At 39.1% G+C, this 25,333-nt stretch overlaps 2 protein-coding genes and 1 non-coding gene across 6 annotated transcripts in view; 2 read left to right on the plus strand and 1 right to left on the minus strand.

Annotated features, from left to right (window-relative positions):
- LOC117034933 (serine/threonine-protein phosphatase with EF-hands 1-like) overlaps nucleotides 1-25,333 on the plus strand; it is a 70,662-nt gene that overhangs the window by 16,504 nt on the left and 28,825 nt on the right. For 2 of the 4 annotated variants that reach the window (XM_033128429.1, XM_033128433.1), the window contains exon 1: nucleotides 23,679-24,202. The exons of the other annotated variants lie outside the window; for them this stretch is intronic. The gene's annotated coding sequence lies outside the window, so the exon portion shown is untranslated. Of the gene's footprint in view, nucleotides 1-23,678; nucleotides 24,203-25,333 lie in introns of those variants that run through there. 4 annotated transcript variants of the gene reach the window in all.
- LOC117035346 (zinc finger protein 850) overlaps nucleotides 1-25,333 on the plus strand; it is a 102,971-nt gene that overhangs the window by 16,435 nt on the left and 61,203 nt on the right. The window contains exons 4-5 of the mRNA XM_033129239.1: nucleotides 12,543-13,960; nucleotides 23,560-23,810. Coding sequence (XP_032985130.1) covers nucleotides 12,543-13,960; nucleotides 23,560-23,810 — 1,669 coding nt within the window. The remainder of the gene's footprint in view (nucleotides 1-12,542; nucleotides 13,961-23,559; nucleotides 23,811-25,333) is intronic.
- Nucleotides 4,981-5,117, minus strand: LOC117035647 (U4 spliceosomal RNA). The gene has a single exon (XR_004425221.1). It is a non-coding gene; the product is annotated as a U4 spliceosomal RNA (small nuclear RNA).

The raw sequence follows: 25,333 nt of genomic DNA on the forward strand, positions 1-25,333 counted from the left end.
CAGTGAACTCAAAGCTATCTTTTAAGAAACGAGGTGAATTTCTTGTCTCTGTTTCCAAAGATAGGGATTAAACATTGTATTAGAGATGACACTTACATTAAGCATCTGCACCATCCTTCATGATGTTCAGGCCGTCTCACTTCCTTTATATAGTTTTCACCTTCCTTGCTACCCAAGGAGCTGGATTCGACTTGTAGGACTCGTATAGCATGTGCTTTGAAATATCTGTTATATTGTGTTTTAGCTCAGAATTGCTATAAATGCTTTGTTATTTCTTGCCCACCTTCTAGGAGAACAGCTAAGACACTGTATCCTGATTTGTTGTGGTTATTAAAAGAATCTGTATTATTTATATGTTCTTTGATTGATAAACAGAATTCATATTCATTGCCTACTACAAGTATATACTTATACCTGCTTTGTGGTTAAAGAACTTGCATTTAACATTAAGTCAGTATTCCAGCAAAGACCTTTTAATGTTTCAGAAAGCTACTTGCTTTCCTTTTAGCTCACATAGTTTTCTTTTATTGCGTTATTATTTTTTTATTTTTCAATTCAAGTTGACATTCAGTATTATTTTATGTGAGTTTCAAATGTTACAGCATATTGGTTAGACATTTACATAATTTACGGAGTAATCCCCCGCATCCCCACAAGTCTAATACTCACCTGACATGGTACATAGTCATTACAGTATTATTGACTATATTCCCTATAGTGTCCTTTACATACCTATGACTATTTTGTAACTACCAATTTCTACTTCTTAATCCCTTCAGCTTTTTCACCCTGTCCCTCAAGCCGCTCCTATCTGGCAACCCTCAGTTTGTTCTCTGTATCTATGAGTCTGTTTTTGTATTGTTTATTCATTTATTTTGTTCTTTGCTTTCCACATTCAAGAGAAATCATATGATATTTGTCTTTCTCTGTCTGACTTATTTCACTTAGCCTAATACCCTCTAGTTCCGTCCATGTTGTGGCAAGTGGTAAGATATCATTCTTTTTTATGGCTGAGTAATATTCCATTGTATATATGTACCACCTCTTCTTTATCCAATTGCCTGTGGATGGGCACTTAGGTTGCTTCCATATCTTGGACAGTGTAGATAATGCTGCAATGAACATAGGGGTGTATATATCTTTTGAAATTAGTGTTTTGGATTTCTTTAGATAAATAACCAGAAGTGGAATTGCTGAGTCTATTTTTAATTATTTGAGTAATCTCCAAACTGTTTTCCATTGGGGCTACACCAGTTTATACTCCCACCAACAGTGCATGAGGGTTCCCTTTTTTCCACATCCTCGCCAACACTTGTTGTTTGTTGATTTATTGATAACCGTTCTGATAGCTGTGAGGTAATCTCTCATTGTGGTTTTAATTTGCATTTCTCTGATGATTTATGACCTTGAGCATCTTTTCGTATGTCTGTTGGCCATCTGTATGTCATCTTTGGAGAAATATCTATTCAGGTTCCCTACCCATTTTTTAATTAGATTGTTTATTTTTTCGGTTTGTATGAGTTCTTCATAAATTTTGGATATTAACCCCTTATCAGATGTATCATTGGCAAATGTTTACTCCCATTCAGTAGGTTGTCTTTCTGTTTTGATGTTAGTTTTCTTTACTGTGCAAAAACTTTTTCATCTGATGTAGTCCCATTTGTTTATTTTTTCTTTTGTTTCCCTTGCCCAAGGAGATATATTAGAAAAAATATTACTCAGAGCTATGTCACCGAGCTTACTGCCTGTGTTTTCTCCTTGTTTTATGGTTTTGGGTCTTGGATATTCGGGTCTTACATTTAAATCTTTAATCCATTTTGAGTTTAGTACATGGTGTAAGAAGCTGGTCTAGTTTCATTGTTTTGTTTTGTTTTTTTTTTGAATGTATGAGGTGTGATCAAAATACATGGTGAATTTTTAAATTAAAAAAAATTTATTGGGCCGGCCCGGTGGCTCAGGCGGTTGGAGCTCCATGCTCCTAACTCCGAAGGCTGCCGGTTCGATTCCCACATGGGCCAGTGGGCTCTCAACCACAAGGTTGTCAGTTCAATTCCTGGAGTCCCGCAAGGGATGGTGGGCTCCGCCCCCTGCAACTAAGATTGAACACGGCACCTTGAGCTGAGCTGCCTCCCGGATGGCTCAGTTGGTTGGAGCGTGTCCTCTCAACCACAAGGTTGCCAGTTCCCGCAAGGGATGGTGGGCTGTGCCCCCTGCAACTAGCAATGGCAACTGGACCTGGAGCTGAGCTGCGCCCGACAGAACTAAGACTGAAAGGACAACAACTTGAAGCTGAACGGCACCCTCCACAACTAAGATTGAAAGGACAACAACTTGACTTGGAAAACAGGCCTGGAAGTACATACACTGTTCCCCAATAAAGTCCTGTTCCCCTTCCCCAATAAAATCTTTAAAAAAAAAAAAAAAAAAATTATTACAGTAAAAGACACATTGCCATTAATCCCCCTCAAAATACTCCGCCTCACTTCAAACACTTATCCCATCTTTCTTGCCACTTTCTGAAGTACTTCTGGAAGTCCTCTTTCATGATGTCCTTAGTTGCAGTGTCATGGCTGCCTCGATGTCCTGAATTGATTCAAAATGTTTACCTTTCATGGTTATTTGACTTTGGGGAAAAGCCAGAGTCGCATGGTGCCAGATCTGGTGCATAAGGTGGATAAGGACACACCGTAATGTTTTTATTTGACAGAAATTGCCATACCAGAAGCTCCGTGTGACACGGAGCCTTTCAATGTTGTGATCAAAAAATAAGGTGAGTACTGCTGCTGAGTGCCATCCAATGGAAAGGCAGGGATCTTCAATACGTGAAGCAGCATGTCAAACCTTAGTAACAGTATGTGACAAGTTTTCCTTGTTTGGTGCAGTCAGTCAGGTGTGAGCTATGGTTAAGAGAAGGTGTGTTTTAAAGTGTGCCATAAATCCATCATGACAATGCTTTGTGTCACACATTGTTTCTGGTACATGGCAATTTCTGTCAAATAAAAACATTATGGTGTGTCCTCATCCACCTTATTTACTGCATCTGGCACCATGCAACTTCTGGCTCTTCCCCAATGTCAAAATGATTCAGATCATCAAGGCAGTCACAACACCACAATTAAAGACACTCACAAAAGAATATTTCCAGAACTGCTTCAGAAAGTGGCAAAAATGATGGAATAAGTGGGTTCAAAGTGAGGTGGAGTATTTTGAGGGGGATTAATGGCAATGTGGTCTCCTACTGTAATGTTTTTTTATTTAAACATTCACCATATTGTTTGATCACACTTTGTATGTATCTGTCCATTTATAGAATAGACTGTCTTTATCCCATTGTATATTATTGCCTCCTTTGTTATAGATTAATTGACCATATAGGTATGGCTTTATTTTTGGGTTCTGTATTCTGTTCCATTGATCTATTTGTCTGTTTTGATGCCAGTACTATGCTGTTTTGATTACTATAGCCTAGATTCATATAGTTTGATATCAGCTAGTGTGATACCTCCAATTTTGTTGTTCTTTCTTGAGGTTGCTGTGGCTATTTGGGGTCTTTTATGGTTCCATATAAATTTTAGGATTGTTTGTTCTAGTTCTGTGAAAAATGACATTGGTATTTTGATAGGGATTGCATTGAATCTACAGATTGTTTGGATATATGGACACTTTAACAATGTTAATTCTTCCTATCCATGAGCATGGTATATGCTTCCATTTATTGTATCTTCTATCTTCTACATTTTCTGTCTTAAATATCTTATAATTTTCTGAGTATAGGTCTTTTACCACCTAAGTTAAATTTACTTTGAAGTAGTTTTTTTTTTTTTTCTAAGATTTTATTGGGGAAGGGGAACAGGACTTTATTGGGGAACAGTGTGTACTTCCAGGCCTTTTTTCCAAGTCAAGTTGTTGTCCTTTCAGTCTTAGTTGTGGAGAGCTGTGCCCAGCTCAGCGGCAGCTCAGCTCAAGGTGCCGTGTTCAATCTTAGTTGCAGGGGGCGGAGCCCACCATCCCTTGTGGACTCGAGGAGTTGAACTGGCAACCTTGTGGTTGAGAGCCCACTGGCCCATGTGGGAATCGAACTGGCAGCCTTCAGAGTTAGGAGCATGGAGCTCTAACCGCCTGAGCCACTGGGCCGGCCCCGAAGTAATTTTTTGTTGTTGATGCAATTGTAAATAGGATTGTTTTCTTAATATCTTTTTCTGATAGTTTGTTATTGGTGTATAAAAATGCAACTGATATTTCAATATTAATTTTGTATTCTGCAACTTTACTGAATTCATTTATCAGTTCTAATAGTATTTTAGTGTAACCTTAAGGGTTCGCTCTTTGTAGTATCATTTCATCTGCAAATAGTGACAGTTTTACTTCCTTTCCAATTTGGATATCTTTTATATCTTTTTCTTGTATGAGTGTTCTGTTTGGGACTTCCAATACTATGTTGAATACAAGTGGTGAAAGTGGATATGCTAGTTGTATTCCTGATCTTACAAAAAACACTTTTAGGTTTTCACCGTTGAGTATGTTAGCTGTGGGTTTGTCATATATGGCCTTTATTATGTTGAAGTATGTTTCCTCTATTCCCACTTTGCTGCCATTTTTTGCCATAAATATGCTGGATTTGTCAAATGTTTTTTCTGCATCTATTGACATAATCATATGATTTTTATCCTTCATTTGGTTTATGTGGTATATCACATTAATTGATTTGCAGATATTGAGCCAACCTTGCATCCCAGGAATAAATCCCACTTGGTCATGCTGTATGATCTTTGAATGTATTGCTGAATTTGGTTTGCTAATATTTTGTTGAGGATTTTTGCATTTGTGTTCATTGGTAATAGTGGCCTATAATTTTCTTTCTTTTTTTTTGTAACGTCTTTGGTTTTGGAATCAGGGTAATGGTGGCCTCATAAAATGAGCTTCAGAGCCCTCCCTCCTCTTGAATATTTTGGAATAGTTTGAGAAGGGTAGGTGATAATTCTTCTTAGAATGTTTGGTAAAATTCACCTGTGAAGCCCTCTGGTCCAGGACTTTTGTTTGTTGGGAGTTTTTTCAATTAGCAATAATTGCACCTCGGATAAACCTCATTGGCTACGATACTACCACTGCGCAAAGCTGGGAGTTTTTTAAATTACTGATTTGATTTTGTTATTATTAAGAGTAATCGGTCAGTTCAGATTTTCTATTCTTGATTCAGTCTTGGAAGATTGTATGTTTCTAAGAATGTATCCATTTCTTCCCAATCCTCCAATTTGTTGGCATATAACTGTTTGTAATATTTTTTTATAATCCTTTGTATTTCTGTGGTATCAGTTGTCACTTCTCTTTCATTTCTGATTTTATTTATTTGGGTCCTTTTCTCTTTTTTCCCTTATGATTCCAGTTAAAGGTTTATCAATTTTGTGTATCTTTTCAAAAAACCAGCCTTTGGTTTCATTGATCTTATATATTGTTTTGTTGAACCCTATTTCGCTTATTCTGCTCTGATCTTTATTCTTTCTGTCCTTCTATTCACATTTGGCTCTGTTTGTTGTTCTTTTTCTGGTTTCTTTAAGTGTAAAAATTGTGTAATTAGATTGTTTGAGATTGTTCTTGTTTTTTGAAATAGGCCTGTATTGCTAAGAATTCCTAATTGCTTTTCCTGTGTTTTATAAATTTTGGGTCATTATTGTATTTTCATTTTCATTTGTCTCTGGATATCTTTTGATTTCTTCCCTGATCTTGTTTTTAACACCCTCATTGTTAAGTAGCATGTTATGTACCCTCCATATCTTTGTGTGTTTCTCAGTTTTTAACTTGTACTTGATTTCCATTTTCATGTCATTATGATAGGAGGAGACGCTTGATATGATTTCAGTCTTAAGTTTATTGAGACTTGTTTTGTGTCCTAATATGTGGTTTGTCTTGGAAAATGTTCCACGTGCTTGTGAAAAGAATGTATATCCTGCTACTTTGGGGTGGAATGCTCTAAAAATATCAATTAAACCCATCTTGTCTAAAGTGTCATTTCAGGCCAAAGTTTTCTTTTTCACTTTCTGTCTGGAAGACCTGTCCATTGGTGTAAAGGTGGTACTAAAGTCACCTACTATGACTGTATTACTGTCGATCTCTCCCTGTATATCCATCAATATTTGTTTGAAATATTTTGATACTCCTATGTTGGGTCCATAAATGTTTACAAGGGTTATATCCTCTTTTTGGATTGATCCCTTTATCATTATGAAATGTTCTTCTTTGTCATTGGTTATATTTTGTTTTAAAGTCTATCTGATATAAGTATGTCTACCCAGCTTTTTTCCCCCTTTGCATGAAATATCTTTTCCCATCCCTTTACTTTCAGCCTGTGTGTGTCTTTCCATTTGAAATGGGTCTCTTGTAGGCAGCCTGTATATCGTTCTTGTTATCTTATCCATTCATCTAAACTATGTTTTTTGATCCGAACATTTAGTACATTTACATTTACAGTGATTGTTTATCAGTACATAGTTATTGTCATTTTATCATTCATTTTTATGTTTTTAAACCCTTCTTAAAGAAGTCCCTTTAACATTTCTTGTAATGCTGGTTTGGTGGTGATGAACTCCTTAGGTTTTTCTTACCTGGGAAGCTCTCTGAAAAATCTCTTTTAATTTTAAATGATAGCTTTTCCCGTTAGGGTAATCTTCGTTGTAGTTCCTTGCTTTTTATGGCTTTGAATGTTTTGTGCCAGTCCCTTCTGGTCTACAAAGTTTCTGTTGACAAATCAGCTGACAGTATGGGAGCTCCCTTGTGTGTAGCTAGTTGCTGTTCTCTTGCTGCTTTTAGGATTCTGTCTGTCTTTATCCTCTGCCATTTTTATAATGATGTGTCTTTAGGTTCATCTTGTTTGGGACTCTCTGAATTTCCTGGATTTGTATGTTTATTTCCTTTGCCAGGTTAGGGAAGTTTTCAGTTCTAATTTCTTCAAATAGGTTCTCTATCCTTTGCTCCCTTCTTGTCTCCTCGGGTACCCCTATAATGCAAATGTTTTTACACTTGATGTTGTTCCAGAGGTCCCTTAAACTATGCTCATTTGTTTTTGATTCATTTTGCTGTTCCATTTGGGTGTTTCTGCTACTTTTTCTTCTGAATTGCTGATTTGATCCCCTGCTTCATCAAATCTGCTGTTGATTCCTTCTAGTGTCTTCTGCCCTACAGTTATTGTATTCTTCACTCCTGACTGATTCTTTTTTATGGTTTCTATGCCCTTTTTTATGCTTACTGTCTCTTCGTTGAACTTCTCACTAATTTCCTTGAGCATCCTTATAACCAGTGTTTTGAACTCTGTATCAGGTAGATTGCTTGCCTCTATTTAATTTAGTTCTTTTTTCTGGAGTTTTCTATTTTATCATTTGGGACATGTTTGTGTTCTCATTTTGGCTGTGTTTGTGTTTGTTTCTATGTATTAGGTAGATAGGCTATGTCTCCCAGTCTTTGCAGGGTGGCCTTAGGTAGCAGGTGTCCTGTGGGCCCAGTGGCACAGTCTCCCTGATGACCTGAGCTGGATGCTCCAAGAGTTTCCCTGTGTGGGTTCATATGCTCTCCTGTTGTAGTTTAGCCTTGATAGCTGTTGGCATGTCAGTGCGCTGGATTGACCCTCATGCTGACTGGCTGTGTGGAGTGGCCACAACCACAGCATACGAGCTGCTGTGTGGGCACTGACCCCAGGCAGAGGAATCCGTCCCAGTGGATTTTGGTGTCTGTCAAGACCAACCTTTGTGTGTGCTGCTCGTGGGGCTAAGCAGGTGGTGCTCTGTTGTGGTCTGAAGCCAGCCATTGGTTGTATTGGTTCTGGTGCCTCTTGGGAGGGGCTCCAGCACAGGCCAAGGTCAGCCAATGCCTGTGTCCAGCCTAGGGTTACCTGGCAGGAGTTAGAAAGCAATCCACAGTTAGTAGCTGCCTGTCCTGGACCTGCAGGTGTGTGGGAGAGGCCACGCTATAATACAAGCTCGGCTGACACCAGTACTGGGTTTGGGTCAGTTCAACAGAATGGCACAGGGCACCTGAAGGCCTGTTGCCCCTTATCAGCTTACATATTTCTTACCTTGTACCAAGCACCGGTCTAAGCACTTTTAATATATTGAATTAGTAAATTCTTTAATAACTTTGTGATGTAAATACTAATTGTAGTATTGTTTTGAGGCAATTGTTAATGCAGAATACTTAGGCAACTTCCCCAGGTTACATAGCCAACTAGTGTCAGAAGTAGGTTTTCGACCCAAGCAGTCTGGCACCAAAGCCGGTGTTTTTAACTGTTGCAATATACTGTCTCTCAAGACAGAGTTGGCATGGATTTAAATAAAATAAGACATTCTTTACCTGTCTGGTATCTTTATACTTAGTAATTCTGTGGTCACACTAAGGTGAATGTTCTTTCAATCTCCTCATATTTCTCTTCTCTGAAGTTCATAAATATCATACCTACTCCATTTATTAAATCTTCACCAATTCTCAAGAGTGTTTTTTAGCATTGGTCATGAGTCTTATTTATTTTTATGTTACGTTACATTTCTTTGTTATAAGCAGAGTATTCCATTTCAAGTCGGTCGTGATCATCTTATTGGAGGAAGGGAAGTTGCTCTGGAGGGTTGTGAGGGATGTGATGAGAACACAGGGCCAGGTGAGTGAAGGATGATATGGCAGGTAAAGCCATCACCAGAGTAAAAAACCCAACTGGTCCAGGAGGAGGTCAGTCCCTTTGATGTTTTGGGAAAACTACTTTCAAAGCTCTGTGGGGTAAAAAAGGTAACAAGTAACCAAAATATATCATATATAGTGATAGGTGCTGTGAAGAAAAGTAAGCAAAAGTTAAGGGATAAAGAATGATGGAGAAAGTGTTAATTCAGATAATAGGGTCAGAAAGGGATCTCTCTGGACTTACTTTGGCATTCTATGGATAGACAGTTTCTTATCAACAATTCGCCTAATGATTTTTACAATTGAAAATCTTCATTTGAATGAATGTTTTTCTATCTTTCATTCCTTCTACGTTTATTACTTGTCCGCATGCTCTTTGGTAAACTTGAAATATAATTCCAGTGGGAAAGCTAGCAAGAGTGCTTGACTTTGTTCTTTATACGATTGTAACTAATTAACAACCTTAAATAATACACTTGAAATTTTCCGACCTTCTCTTGTTTATATCTCATTGTAGAATTATTTTCATTGGTTCAGTAAACTGTAGCCCACCCCAGTCTTTGATTTTTTTATGCCCATGTATGAATATTGAGTAATTCCTTATGGTGATTGCTATGTATCTTTGACTTGATCCCTTAATCTTTTAATTTATTCTTGCTTTCTGAAGCTTTTCCAGGCTCACCCTATCCCTTCCCTATCCCAGACCAGACACCTGAATTGGTTAAAAGTGAGTTCTTCTGGCCTTCTGTGTTTTATGTTTTTTGTTCTTTTTTTAAAAATCAGTACTAGGTATTAATTTTATTTAGTTAGCATTGTTTGGTACACAATCCCGCCCCCCCGCCCCGCCGTTCTGATTCTTGTATTGTCAACATGGTGGTCTCCTTTAGCTTCTTCAGGTAATTTTTGTGTCCTTTTGCCATGACCGATTATAAAACTTTTTTGCCACAACAATCGAGGGCACATCTTCTACCTTCCCTGCTCCAGATCATGACTTAAATCTTTGCTTAAGAAGCCCTGGTTTATTACCTTATCTGTTGCCACAACCTGGGCAATAGGCATGTTTATGATTTTTTTTTGTTTTGTGGGCAGTGAGTCTTGGACAGTTTTATCTCTTTCTAGCAAATTGGTCTTTTTCAACTTTTATGGTTTCTGGGTTTGCAATGTTTATTTCCCTAGAAAATAATTCATAAGCCAACATTTTCAAATTAATTACCATAGAGTCTTACAATGTTTTTAAAAATACCCTCTCAATGTTTCTTTCCCTTGTCATTTTATTTTTTACATTGGTTATAGTCTTTGTATGTTTTCTAACTCATCACATTCTGATTCTATATTAATTGATTTATCCCCTCACCTTTTCTTAAGGTGCTTTGTTCTTTTCTTTTTACTAGAGTGAGATGTGTACATTGGTTATCTTCATTCTTTCATTTTTACCATCTGCATTTAAATCCTTTTTATGTGACTTATGTTGAGGTCCATAGATTTTAATATGTGATATTTTCAGGGCCATCATTCTCTGACAAACTTTTTTAAGTTTCAATTACATTTCCACGTTGACTAAACAGTTATTTGGTAGGGAGCTTCTTCATTTCTAAGTAGGAGTACTTTTGATTTTCTGATACTGGCATTCATTTATGATTTTATTGTTGTAGTCAAATAATGATTGCATTATTTCATTTTTGTTATACATAATTCAATCACAGTAAATTATTTTTGTTCTATGTCATGCAATATTTGCCAATCTCCAACAGATCCTTTGTCAACAAAGTACCATACACATTTGCCCACCTCTACCATCTTTTCCATATCATTCTGTTAGCATATTCTCCTTTTCAGCTACAAGTTTTGCTCAGAATTGCATAAACCTTATAATATGGTATATATCTATTAATATGATAATATCTGAAATATTCTGATACTTTTTTGGGAAGTATATAGCAGTAGTTGGCTTTGGGTATAGAAAAATGGGAAGGGGGCCAGCCCAGTGGCTCAGGCGGTTGGAGCTCCGTGCTCCTAACTCCGAAGGCTGCCGGTTCGATTCCCACATGGGCCAGTGGGCTCTCAACCACAAGGTTGCCAGTTCGATTCCTCGAGTCCCGCAAGGGATGGTGGGCTGCGCCCCCTGCAACTAAGATTGAACACGGCACCTTTAGCTGAGCTGCCGCTGAGCTCCCGGATGGCTCAGTTGGTTGGAGTGCGTCCTTTCAACCACAAGGTTGCCGGTTCTACTCGGGCAAGGGATGGTGGGCTGCACCCCCTGCAACTAGCAACGGTAACTGGACCTGGAATTGAGCTGTGCCCTCCACAACTAAGACTGAAAGGACAACAACTTGAAGCTGAACGGCACTCTCCACAACTAAGATAGAAAGGACAACAACTTGACTTGGGAAAAAAAAAAGAAAAATGAAAAGGAATGTCTGGGAAAGAACATGAAGGAAAACATTTAAATGTAGACTAGGATTTCAGTAGGATAGAACAGTAATAGTAAAAATGCTACCAAGGAGGAGTAAATAAAACACATCATACCTTTATTGGTATGTGGGATGAAGAAAATTATAGTTCTGCATAGGAGGGAATTAACAGCAGTGATGGACACAATATGCATAAGTGGAGAGGCAATTGGAAAACAATCATTTATAAATGCTGACTATTCATATATATATATATGCATCTTAAATACAGAGGGTGCCAAAAAATGTGTATACATTTTAAGAAAGGAAAAACTGTATTAAAATTGTAATACTCAATATATACCTATAACAAAAGATGAATATAAATCACATTTGACTTCTGCAATTACAAAAGGTGCTCAAAGTGGTTACCATCAGCATAATTTTAATATGGTTTTTTCCTTACTTAAATTGTGTATACATTTTTTTGGCACCCTCTATATATATTATAATCACTGTAGTATAGTGTGAGGGTTAGAAGGCACAGAGACATTCTATAATTGTTTCATTATTCTTACATAATTATTGTAATAATCATATTCTCCAGTGACTAATTTTTTTAAAATTCTTTTTTAGCTTCCTTTTATCCAGTGATTTACTTTTTCTGTAATTATCAACTACTATGTCCTTGGAGTTTGTTATTCAGTGGCACATAAAAGAATAATTGCATTTGTCCTTTTTGAAGTTTAAGGAATAAGGAAATAAACAGTGTAAAAACAGAAAATTAGTGAATATACAATTGAAAATAAAATGGATGTAGGGCAAGGAACTAGATATTGGAATAGACACATAAATATGAACTTAATTAGATTCAGCTATTACATCCTTCCTGAGGGTAGTAACCTTTAGACCTGGACAATGAAAAGGAGATGGTATATAAAGAATCCATTTATGAGAAATTAAAAATCCTGTGGATATCTAAATGATAGGAAATGTGACTTCATGTAGGAGGGGGAAAATATTAGGTGAAAGAGTATAATGGATTAAAATGAAGTCTTAAAAGCAGCACCTTGTTATATATGGTAAAGTGTTTGAAGAAAAATATCACAAAATTGTTAATATGTACAGATTATCAAAGTTTGATCTGCACTAGCAGTATCTCTACCAAGACAACTGCTGACTAGTTCTACATCTATAGATGTTGATTTAGTTTACCTGGATTCGTTCCTGAACATCAGTACTTACTTGCCAACAAGCTTACTAGGTGATGAACACCACCTAAATTTGAGACCCACTGACTTAATCTGTTTCCCATATCACAAACCTCACAATCTTACATTATGCTCTTATCATTTTCTGAGCTCTCTTTAACTTTCTTAAAACTTTGTTATTTTAATTATTCATTTATATTGTGAATTACTTTGTTTTTTTCCTCTGTACTCTATAACTTTCATTTTCATGACATGAAAAAAGAAACTTTTGTTTCTTCTCTTTCAGATTTGGAGTACAAATATGCCACAAAGAGTTTATCTGTAGGAAAGAACATTATTGAAAATAATGGTTCTCTGTGGGAAGTAATAGAAAGTAGTAAATTTATTGGTCTTCAGAACTACACTTTCAAAAATGACTGGCAAAGCAAAAGCAAGATTGAAGTACAAAGACCTGAAGTGGGATATTTCAGTCAAATGAAAATCATGTCTGAAAAAGTACCCAATTACAAAAATTGTAAGTCCCTTAAATTACATCATAGAATTCAAGATAACAAGAAGGACGATGAATATAATGAATACGGGAAGGTCTTTAGTTGTGACTTAAAGTTTGATGAATATGAGAGACTACACACTCGTGAGAAAACCTATGAATGTAATGGGTATTGGAAAACCTTTGGAGTAGATGACCCACATACCCTACCACTGAATATTCATACTGGTGTGAAACCTTGTAAATATATGGAATATGGGAATGCATTTGGTTTTTATAAAGACCTTACTGTACAGCAGAAAATTCATGATGATCAGATGTGCTATAAATGTAAGAAATATGGAAGGACCTTAAGAAGAGTTGAAGAAATTACTCCACCTCAACGAATTCATACTAGTGAGAAACCCTGTGAATGCACTTTCTGTGGGAAATCCTTTAGATCACATGCACAACTTACTCGACATCAGAAAATCCACACTGATGAGAAACTTTACAAATGTATGGAATGTGGCAAGGACTTTAGATTTCATTCACAGCTAACTGAACATCAGAGAATTCATACTGGTGAGAAACCATACAAATGCATACAATGTGAGAAGGTCTTTAGGATTAGTTCACAGCTTATTGAACATCAGAGAATTCACACTGGTGAGAAACCGTATGCATGTAAAGAATGTGGGAAGGCTTTTGGAGTCTGTAGAGAACTTGCTCGACATCAGAGAATTCATACTGGAAAGAAACCCTATGAATGTATGGCATGTGGAAAGGTCTTTAGAAATAGTTCATCCCTGACTAGACATCAGAGAATTCATACTGGTGAGAAACCCTATAAATGTAAGGAATGTGGGAAAGCTTTTGGAGTAGGTAGTGAACTTACTCGACATCAGAGAATTCACAGTGGTCAGAAACCTTATGAATGTAAAGTATGTGGAAAGTTCTTTAGACTTACTTCAGCCCTTATTCAACATCAGAGAATTCATAGTGGTGAGAAACCTTATGAATGTAATGTATGTGGGAAAGCCTTTAGACACAGTTCAGCGCTAACTGAACATCAGAGAATTCATACTGGAGAGAAACCTTATGAATGCAAGGTATGTGGGAAGGCCTTTAGGCATAGTTCATCCTTCACAAAACATCAGAGAATTCATACTGGTAAGAAACCCTATGAATGTAAGGAATGTGGGAATGCGTTTACCATGGGCAGGGATGTTACTTGATATCATAAAAAGTTGTGATGAGAAGTCTTTTGAATGAAAGGCATGTATAAAGGCTTTTGTTTCTGAGTTTCACTGGAAAAGCCTGTGCATTTAATAAGTAGTAATAAAAAGGGTTCAATATCTGTCTCTTATTAAATCTCTTTTCAAACTTTATGGCCGCTATTTAGAAGTAGAATTGCTCAATCTTAGGTGATATGTACTTTCACCTTTGTTAGATATTGTCAAGTATTTCTCCCTTTTATAACAGTTAACATTCTGAATAGCTATTTATGTAGGATGGTCCCTATTAATCCACTTCTGCAATGTGTGGAAAATGTTTTTCTCTAATTATTTGAGTTATGTTCATGAGCTTCTTGTCCAGTCGTGTTGTGCTTACAATGACTTTTTTGGTGTGTGTGTGTTTGTTCTTTTGTATATTCACTGTTTTGTTCTTATTGACTATAATATCACTCAAACGCATCTTTTGCGTTCTAATTTTTTGCTTGTTATATATGACATACGTATCCTCCTCCAGATAGTTAGAATTCCCAGTCAGATACTATGTAGTTTTAAAGGTTTGTGGCCCTGTACTATATTTTTATAGAATTTTGTTTGTTTGCTTTCTATTGTTTTTGTTTTAATGGTAGGGGTATAATTTCCTTTCCATTGTCATCAAATGGTTGACTTCTTTTTGAATTTCTATTTTGTTTTGACATGATACTTCCCTAAATAGCTACCACAATACAATTTCTTCAAGGAGTTTTTTCACCTCTAGGCAGTACCAGTCAGGATCCAAATGAAAAGAGCACTTTTAATTATATAAAATTTACTAACCCAATCTTACCAGTCTTTAAAAGGAGGGAAATTTGTTAAGCATCTTTAAAAGGAGGGAAAATCTAAAACTATTGCAATGATCACTAAACTTACATTAAGAGAGTTTACAACTCTATTATTACCATGGCTTCAATTGGGTTTTGTATTTATAATTTTCCTGTTTGCTCCCATTCAATGTTGCCTTACTGGGTTTTGGCAGTTGAACAATCAGTAGAGACCTTTGATTTTAGGAATGTCACTTGAATAAAAAAGAAAAAGACAGAGGGAGAGAAGGAAGGAGGGAGGGACGGGGAAAATGAAACAGTCATAGAAATAATGTCACAAATCTTAGTTGTCCATCATTTCTTTCTTAAGACAGTTGGCCTGGTTATACAATCAATGTGATCATGAGCCTCTGGTTATTAGATACTTGTAAGAAAACTTACCTATATGTTTAGATACCTTTATGTCACCATCATTCATTAGATTTTAATTTTTGAAACTGGTGTTTTTCCCAGAATTATGTTCTCTTTAAAGGTTTGCATGATCAGCAGTAGTAATTAAGCCATTTTCCTAATTCAATATATTCAGTTATGTTTTCTTTAAATATTCCTTATTAGCATTTTATTTAAATTAGCAGTTTTTAAAAATAATTATTAGATATTTCATGTTCCATACAGTAAGAGTCTGTTGTTACCCTTTTATTAGAATATTTACTATTTCATGTCTTTAAATATGTTCAACTATTTTTTATAATTAACATTATTATTATTAATAGTTTGTTTACTGAGCTATTATGTGACCACACTGCTGATTTACTCTTTGATCCCACTCTACCTGGTTATTCTGAGTTACCATTAATACTGATTAGTTTCCCTCTTCTTGGTGTAGTACTCCAGACCTACTTGCCCAATACTTCTGTGTGTGTGTTTATTTTTTTGGTTGCTTGAACAGATTAAAACAATGAGCTATCTATACCTTATATACAGACTTAAAATTAATGACAGAAACAAAATAACCATGTGTCTTGGCACTTACTATTTGAAATTATTAATGAATAAATGAAAAATTAACGAATGCAAACATATCCTTATTATGTTTCCCTTATTTCTGATTACAGCAACATTTTGGTCACATATTAACATTTTCCTTTGAACTTCGTTATGAACTCTTGTCATTTCTGACAACTACTCTAATGAACCATGATATAATTATTGTTCTCAACTATTGTTGTTTTTGCTACTTTTTTTTTTTGGTGCTCAATTGATAAAACTTTATTTCTTTACATTTTTGTTTTCTCCTTTATCCTTTCCACATTTTCCCTAGCCTATTTGGAAGCTTCACCCCTACCCAAATACAAGGCAATGTTCCAGACCTATCCTATTTATTGCTGCGCTGAAGCATGAAATTAGCTATCCCTAGATGAGGAATCCTGGTTTAATTGAATAGTGAAGAATTCTAATAAATGTAAAAGGAATGAAAGAAATAGGAAATCACTATAGTAGTAATAATTATATACAAAATCCATTGATGATGGATGCTAAAATTTGAAGGTGAATGTTTGAAGAAAAATAGGATATTAGAATTGTCTCAAACTCTCTCTCTGAAATATTTAATTACAAATAGAAAACATTGCATAAGCCATCTTAACAAAATGATCACCAGTACTAAGACATGGGCATATACCACCAAGCTGATGGCACCAAGAATGGCACATCACTTTGGTGGTATTCTCACCAAAAAAATGCACAACCATGATCTAATAATGAGGAAACAGCAGACAAACCCAAAATTAAGAACCTTCTTTAAATTGGGTAATTAATTTACTCAATACTCCAAAAGTCTATGACTTTTCAAAGTCATGAAAGGTAAGGGAAGACTGAGAATCTCTCAAAGATTAGAGAAGACTAAGTTAACCTGACATCTAAATACAATGCAGGATTCTAGACCCAATCTGGAACATTAGTGAAGAAAACTTGGTGAAATACAAATAAAGACTGCAGTTTAATTGACAGTATTATACAAATGTTAATGTCTTAGTTTTGATCATTATACTATGGTGATGTGACATAATGTTAGGCAAATTGGGAGAGGGGTGTGTGGAAATGGTATACTCTTCTTGCAATTCTTCTGTAAGAGTAGAATTAGAAAAAAAAATACCGTTTTCAGCCAATATGAAGTAATAGAGACTGGATTTATCTTCCTGCCTAAAGTTTTAAAAACACTAGGTAAAATATAAGAAATGACAGTTTTCAGACACTGGCCATTAGACAACAAAACAGTAATGCCTAACAAAATGTAAACAAATGTGATCCATACACTTGACCCAGTTTACTGCCTACAGGGCATTTCCACATTTCAGCACAAAGGGGGAGTGCAGGGAGTGCCTCATGATCTCCCTAAGTTGACAAGATGGAGCTGACAGTCCAAGAAGGCCATAATGGCTAGAGTTTACAGGGCAGAGTACTGAGCCAAATTCTAATCAGTGCATGGGGACAAGGAGACCACCTGAGGCCAGCAAAAGAAATGCTTAAGAAAGAACACAGGTAATCTTTGGACCTCCCAGAAGTGCCAGGAATAGTTTGTGCCCCCATCAGCCAGGGTAGAGTTCACAGGACACTGGTTAGATTACTCAAAAAGTTATTGCCTCAGTGAAGAGGCCAGTTAGCACCTAGCACACCTGGCCCCACCTACCAAGCTTAAAGCAAATTTTGAGAGGATCACACCATTTCTAGATAACGTAAGTATATTCCAGAACAGAGCTGGAGAATATTTATAGAAATGCAAAAGTACCAAGCACACAGAAGGTAACTTTCACAATGTCTGGTAATAAATAAAATTTACCAGACATGTAAAGAAGTGGGAATACATGACTATAATGAGAAAAAAAAAAAAAGAAACACATCTAGAAATGACAAAAGTAGACTTTATATATGATTTACTAGATTTTGTATTTGGTAATAGATACTGACAGTACACCAGTCATAACTATATTCCATTATGTCCAACAAGGAAGAGAGATTGACCATGTCAAGTATAGATGTGGAAGATATTAAAAAGACCCAAACAAACTTCTAGAAATAAAAATGACACTGTCCGAGATTTAAAAATTCAGTAGATGGGATTAGTAAATTATACATTACAAAAAGAAAACATTAGTAAACTTGAAGACCTAGCAAAAAAATTGATACAAATTGAAACAGAAAAACTAAGAATATAGTAATGTATCAGATACCTATGGGACAACTTCAGACAGCCTAATTATGTGTAATTGGGATCACTGGGAGAAAGGAAAAGAATGGGTGGGGACAGAAAAAAATATTTGAAGGAATAATGGCCAAAAAATTACAAATTTGATGAAAACTATAAATCTACACAGATCCAGGAAGTTCAACTTATCCCAAGCACACACACACACATACAAAAAGCAGATGGGTAGAGAGATCCAAGATGGCGAAGTAGATAAATACTGTGCATGCTTCCTTCCATAAACACATTAAAATTATAACTAAATTACAGAACAATCAACATGGAGAACCATCTGAAGTCTGTCTGAACAGAAGTTTTATAACTAAGGATATAAAGAAGAAGCCACATCAAGACTGGTAGGAGCGGCAGAGATGCAAAATTGGCTGGCCACAAACCTCCCTGTAGTGGTTGAGAATCAGGAGGGCTATCTTGGCCTCGGAGGTTTTCCCCGGAGGAGCAAGGGACCCAAGCCCCTCACCAGACTCCCCAGTATGGAGTACTACTTCCAGAAAGAGGAGCCCCCACAACATCTGGCTGTGAAAAACAGTGGAGATTCCAACCATCCAGGAGGGACAGAAGGCTGTGGGAAATCCAGGTGCCCTTTTAAAGGGTCCGTGCACACTCACTCACTTGAAGGCACTCACCCTGTGCCCTGCCAGAGAGATGGTGACTTGGGCGATGTAGGAAGTATACAGGGGATCGACTAAGGTGTGGATCTAGGACAAGGGCTGGAGGACAGTCACCATTTTCCCTGTGTGGAGTCCTGCATAACTGGTAGGTGGGCGCCACTTCCCAGTGTGGGGTCCTCCTTCACATAGCCAAATCTGAATCTGAATTGATCTGGTGAGCTCCACTGGGACCCTGCCCCAACCAAATCCCCCAATGCTGTAGGCATTTTCTTGACGAGCAGCCAGCCCCACCCACATTGCACTCTTTCTTGGAAAACTATTGGAGTCCACGGGTCCCAGGTAGGTGGTGAATGGCCTTGGTGTGCTCTGAGATTTTTGCTGAGTAGCTACAGGATCAGCACTGGCACCAAACCAGAATCTACATTACCCTGGTGTCCACAACTCTTCCCATTCCAGTGACTCCCTAAGACCCTGCCTCACCCAACTTGCACACCGCATGAGGCTTTATCATTGGCTGAACATTAAGGGAGCCAGCAGGTGGAAGCAGGCCTCAGGGTGTCCTTTTTGCTGATTACCCCAGCCCCAGTTCTGGTGGGAGCTTTCCTCGGTTCACAGCGTGGCCTCTCCCATACACCTCCAACTTTAGCACAGGCAGCAAACAACTGGGGACAGGCTTTATAACTCCTACAAGATAGTCCCTGGCTGGTCACAAGCCATGGGTGATCTGGGCCTGCACCAGAGCCCCTCCCAAGAGGCCCCAGAACCAACATACTTAGAGGTTGGCTTCAGACCACAACAGAGCACCATCTAATTAGCCCCATAAGCAGCACACCCAAAGGATGTCTCAACAGGCACCAAAGCCCACAGGGGTAAATCCCACTCAGTGGGGTAAGGCCAATGCACAGCAGCTTGTAAGCTGTGGATGTGGCCAAACCCCAGAGCCAATCAACCTGAGGGTCAATCCCACCCACCGATGTGCCAATAACAATCAAGGCTCAACTATAACAGGAGAGCACACATAACCCAAAAGGGACACTCCTGGAACACCCAGAACAGGTGACCAGGGAGACTATGCCAGGACCCCACAAAGCACCTACTACAAAGGCCATGTGGCCAAGACTAGGAGACACAGCAGACCTACATACTACATACAAAACCAAAACAGAGAAGAAGCCAAAATGAGGAAACAAGGAAATGTGTCCCAAATGAAAGAACAGGACAAAACTCCAGAAAAAGAACTAAATGAAATAGGGGCAAGCAACCTACCAGATACAGAGTTCAAAACAATGGTTATAAGGATGCTTAAGGAACTTAGTGGAACTTCAACAAGGACATAGGAAGCATAAAAAAGGACATAGAAACCATAAAAAGAACTACTCAGAAGTGAAGAATACACTAAAATGAAGTATGCACTAGCAGGAATCACCAGCAGACTAGATGAAGCAGAGGATCAAATCAGTAATTTGGAAGAGGGTAGCAGAAAACACCCAATTGAAAAAAAAAAAAAAAAAAAGTCCAAAAACATGAGGATAGTTTAAGAGACCTTTGGGATATCAAGCATGACATTTGCATCATAGGGGTACCAGAAAAAGAAGAGAGAAAGCAAGGGATTGAGAACCTATTTGAAGAAATAATGATGCGAAGAAGGCAGATTAAGTAAACACTATGTCTACTGCCTCCCAGGATCACACCAAAATTAGAAATAAATTATAGAACAATCAACCTCAAGAATCATCTGAAGACTAGCTGAACAGAACCCCCATAACTAAGGGTCTAAAGAAGAGGCCACATCAAACCTTGTAGGAGGAATGGAGATGCAAAACAGGCTGACCCCAAACCCACAGAAATAGGCACAGGAACCCTCCAAACACCGGGAAGGACACCTCTTTGGCGGAGGTACCCCCAAAAGAGGGAGGGGTCCCAGCCCCACACTGGACTCCCCAGCCCAGGAGTGCTGTACTGGGAAGAGAAGTTCCCACAACATCTGGCAGTGAAAATCAGTGAGGACTCTGTCCAACCTGGTGAGATAGAAGGCAGCTGGAATTCCAAATGTCCTCTTAAAGGGATTGCACACAGACTCACTTACTTGCAAACACTCATCCGGTCTCTGGTGGAGGGACAGCATCTTGAGAGACACCAGAGATGTACAAGGAAAGACTGAGTTGTGTGCCTTCAGAGCGAGGGCTGGAGGAACCAGTCATTGCCCCTGTGTGGAGCCTGCCTCACATGTAGCCTACAGGAGGGCATCATCTTTTCTATATTGAACCCTCCCCCAAAGGGCCAAATCTGAGACTGCATTTGGTCTGGTAAAATCCGTGCATGGGCACGACCAGGGTGACAACCTGGATCCCCACCCCCATGCAGCTAGTACTGCATCGCCAGGGGCACTGTCAGCTACTGAATGGCTGGCTCTGCCCCATGAGCTTCGGAAGGCTTTTACAGCAGATGACAGGTCCATGATGGCCCAGGGAACTTTGGGTGGTGAGCCACACTCTACACCGAAGCCTGTCTTGAGCTGCTCTTGGAGACCTGCTGGCCTGAGGCAAGCGGTGGCTGGCTGTGTTGTTCTCAAGGCGTTTTTGTGAAGTGGTCACCAGCCTGGCACCAACACAAGAACCAAAACTGCATTAACTTTGTAAAAACTACCACCCACACCAGAAAACTCCCTGCAACCCTGCCCTGCCCACCTAGAGCTACATTGCCAAAGACACTCTCCAAACCAGGTCAACCAGCCAAGCCCACGAACCTAAGGAGGTTCTTTCAATGGCTGAGCCTTATGGGCAGCCAGCAGGTGGCAACAGGCAGAGGGGACCCTGGGCCTTTTGCTAAACTGCCCCAGACCCAATACTGGTGGCAGCCAGCCTCGCTTCACAGTGAGGCCATCCCCACATGCCTCCAGGTCCAGCACAGGCAGCAACCAACCACATATAATTGTGTATCTCCTACCGTGTAACCTCGGGCTGGTCTAGGCAAGGCCAAAATAGGCACAAGCACCCTCCAAAGAAACAATACACCCAGAGGCTGGCTTCTGAACACTACCTGCTTAGCCCCACAAATGGTACATCCAAAGGTTGGACTCAACAGGCACAAGAACCCACAGGGGAGAACCCCACTCAGAAGGGTCAACCATACACAGCTCATACCCTGTGGGCATAGCCAATCCTCACAGTCAGTCAGCCTGGGAGTCAATCCCACCCACTGATGTGCCAAAAGCAATCTAGGCTCAACTATAACAGGAGAATACACAGAATACACACAAGGGACACTCCTGGAACACAGGCACAATCAGGGAGATTGTGCTATGAAACCACACAGGACACATACTTCACAAGTCCACCCAACAAAGACTGAGACACATAGATCTACCTCATACACAGAAGCAAACAGAGGCAGCCAGAATGAGGAAACAAACATGTCATAAATAAAAGAACAGGAGAAACCTCCAGAAATAGAATTTTTATTTTTTAACGGTCAACACAACAGATAGAACTTAAAATCATGTCTGTTCATTTAATGTAACATTGTAAATTCTCATACCCTTCCTTTCCCGGCTATAAGATGGTTGTTCTACATGTAGCACCATATCCCCATTCCAAGCAGGAAGGGGAAAGGAATGGGCCTAAAAAATACACGCCCATTGAGCATTCCCCACCCCCATTCCCATACCTTTAAAGAACTAAGAAGCCCAATCTAACAACGTTTGTTTACATCTATAAGGGAAGCTAGAACATGTAGAGTGTTTGTTTGTTTTTCTTTAAACTGGGCACAGAGCTCGCTTAAACAAAATCAGAATTTTTACAGAAAGAATGAGGATAGATATTGGATTAGTCACGTGACAAAACAACAGTATCTAATATTAAAAATATTCTCAAAGATCTTTCAATTATGTGGGAAGTTATATCACTTAAATGAAAACGTAAAATATGTATATGCACGTGTGTATATAAGTATCTACATGTTTATATTTGTGTATCTATGTAAACCAAAATGATCAACACACAAGATAACTTGAATCATTTGCCATATTAATACGAAAAAATTAGGGAGTGCAAAGAAGGTATTCCCAAAGAGAAACAGTAGGTTCTAGGTTACTTAATTGGTCTTCGTTAGGAGTTTGCAAAGAAAGAGAAAAAAAATCATGTTCTGAAAAGATGTATTTCCAAAACAAAGAGAAAATACCAAGGCACCTTAAACATGACTTTTAGATGTCACAACCATTATTTCCTCCTCCACTGGAGAGCTCACTAGGAGAAGGGCAGCGATGGGGAGGAAGACAACAAACCTTCCTCGGGGCCCAGATGACAAGGTCATCTTGCTCTGGGTTTTCCCCTCCCCCACGAGGGAAGAGCTAGTATCAGAGGAGACTGGGGCTTCCATCTCAATTTCAGTGTCACAGAGAAGTCAAGGTCTTTACAGTCCAGGGGTAGAGCCATCCTCTGCTCCCATATATGACTATGTGACACACACTGACACAAATGGACAGTCACAGTCTCCCCAAATTCACACATAATACTGCTGCACAGTCACAGGCACATCACTAGACACAAAGTAACACCCTCAAGTCACAACACTCTCCCTCCCTTCCCCACACAGTGCTGCAGAGTCACAATCCCCATGAGGCCTCAGTCACAAAAGAGTCACAAAGCTCCCTAAACCTGCACACAAAGAGGAATATACCGTCACAATCACACACCCACCACAGGGACAAAGTCACACACACAGTGTTACACAAAGCCAAATATTAACAATCATATGGGGACTCACAGCCACACCTGCATAAAGCTAATCACGTCTGCACACATGGTATCATACAGACAATTACACACACAGCACTGGGACACACAGTCACATACAATTGTACAACCACCCCTCCTCAGCCCGGTCCTCCCGAACAGACTTAATACTCAGTCACCGTTCTCGCCCCAGCTCTGGACTTTTCACCTTCGGACTCCCCCGGATCGCATCAGTGGCCAGGCGGAGCCACACAGGAACCAGCACCCGGGTCCAGCACAGCTCCGTTCAGAACCGCCGCCTCCGGGGGTGGAGGAGCGGCAGACACGGCGCCCTCTGGGAAATGTAGTTCAGTGCAGCACTGGCGATAAGCTAGATGGCTCCGGGCTTGATCCCGGCCAAAGAGAGCACAGAACCGTGTCCTGGAGTCTTCTGGCGCTCCTGGCGTAGCCTTGCACTATTTGGAGTCAGGCCGGGCGTGCTTGAACTGAGCTTATTATAAGCCAAGGCACATCACTGCCCTTTCCCAGAGGTAGAGTTAACACACAGAGTGCTGAGTTCTGAGAGTCGGCCTATTTACACTCCTTCCGCCACCGGGGAGACGGTCCCGCAAGCTCTGGCTGAGGAAGGAAAGCGCGAAAAGCTGATTCGAGCCACTGAAACATCTGGGAAATGTAGTCCACAATCAGAAAGGTGGAAGACTGGCCAACATAAACTGATTTCATCCGTTATTGAGCCCGGGCTTGACAGAGCCCAAGGGACCTCTGGGAGAGCTAGCCAGCCCGAGGAGTGCGCAGGCGCGGACTTTCTGGCTCGCCATAGTCGTCTTTGTTTGCTGGTGAGTTTGGTTTCGGCTTCGCCAAGCGCGGATTTGGCTGTGGGGCTTGGGTATCTGGGCTCAGTATCCAGTTAGGGAGGTTGTAGGGGCAGATTCGCGGAGTCTGCGACGGGGCTGGGGAGAACGAAGGGATGGAATCGCCTCTTGTGACGTGCAGTGTTCAAAGCTTATGTGGAAGGGGCACGGTTACTGGAGGAAATGGACAGGCTCGCGGCTGGGTGACCGAGGATGTAAGGGGATATGAGAGGTGTTTTTCATAACCTGTGTGAAAAACTGTGGTTCCAAGTTTGTGAGGATGGATGGCATTGTGAGCTTTGTGGTGTGGTAACTTCTAAACCTCACTTTTCTCATTTCTAAAATCATGGTTATAAGAATGCATCTTTCTGGAGCACCCGTTTTTCTGAAAGACAGGAAAGGAAAACGGCTAAGCAATTAAGCGATAAGTAATTTTTAAAGTGAGTTTTACCAAAACAGCAGACTCATTGTGGTGTAGAAACAAAATCAGCATTTTTTTTTAAAAGAGAAAAGATTCCCGAAAACTTTTTATTGGGTATCCAGACTCCCCGTAGGTATTGACATTTCTTAATTCTTTGGAGAAACTTTAGTGAGGCTGTATTGAGAAGCCCTGGACTAAGGAATAGCTTTAAGAGGTAATTTCCGCTAGTACAGACAGCACAGAATTGGGAAGCAAGTTGTCTTGTCTTTGGTGCAGAGATCAAATAACTACTTTAAAACTGTCTAGTAGGTAAATGAGCATGGCAATCTGACTCTTAATTGGACCAGGTTTTTCCCAGACCAAATGTCCTTTGTAAATGTAGTGAAACAAATGTTCTTCTATCTACAAAGACATTTTCTTCCAGAATTTTATCACAGAACGTGTTTTTCAATAAAATGAAAAAAATAAAGTGCCACGGTACAAAATTCATACACAAAAATAATACCTTTGACATATACAAAAAAAGCAGTAATAGTTATAGAGAAGATGGTACTTTACAATAGCAACAAGTCAGATAAAACACCTAAGGGTAAACAAGAAATGTATAAAACCTATATGGATTGTTTTTAAATGTTAATGAAGGACCCAAAAGAAGACTTGAGCAAATGGAGATAGATAGATAGATAGATAGATAG

The sequence above is a fragment of the Rhinolophus ferrumequinum genome, chromosome 15 (genome assembly GCF_004115265.2).
Source record: "Rhinolophus ferrumequinum isolate MPI-CBG mRhiFer1 chromosome 15, mRhiFer1_v1.p, whole genome shotgun sequence".
Classification (NCBI taxonomy): Eukaryota; Metazoa; Chordata; class Mammalia; order Chiroptera; family Rhinolophidae; genus Rhinolophus; species Rhinolophus ferrumequinum.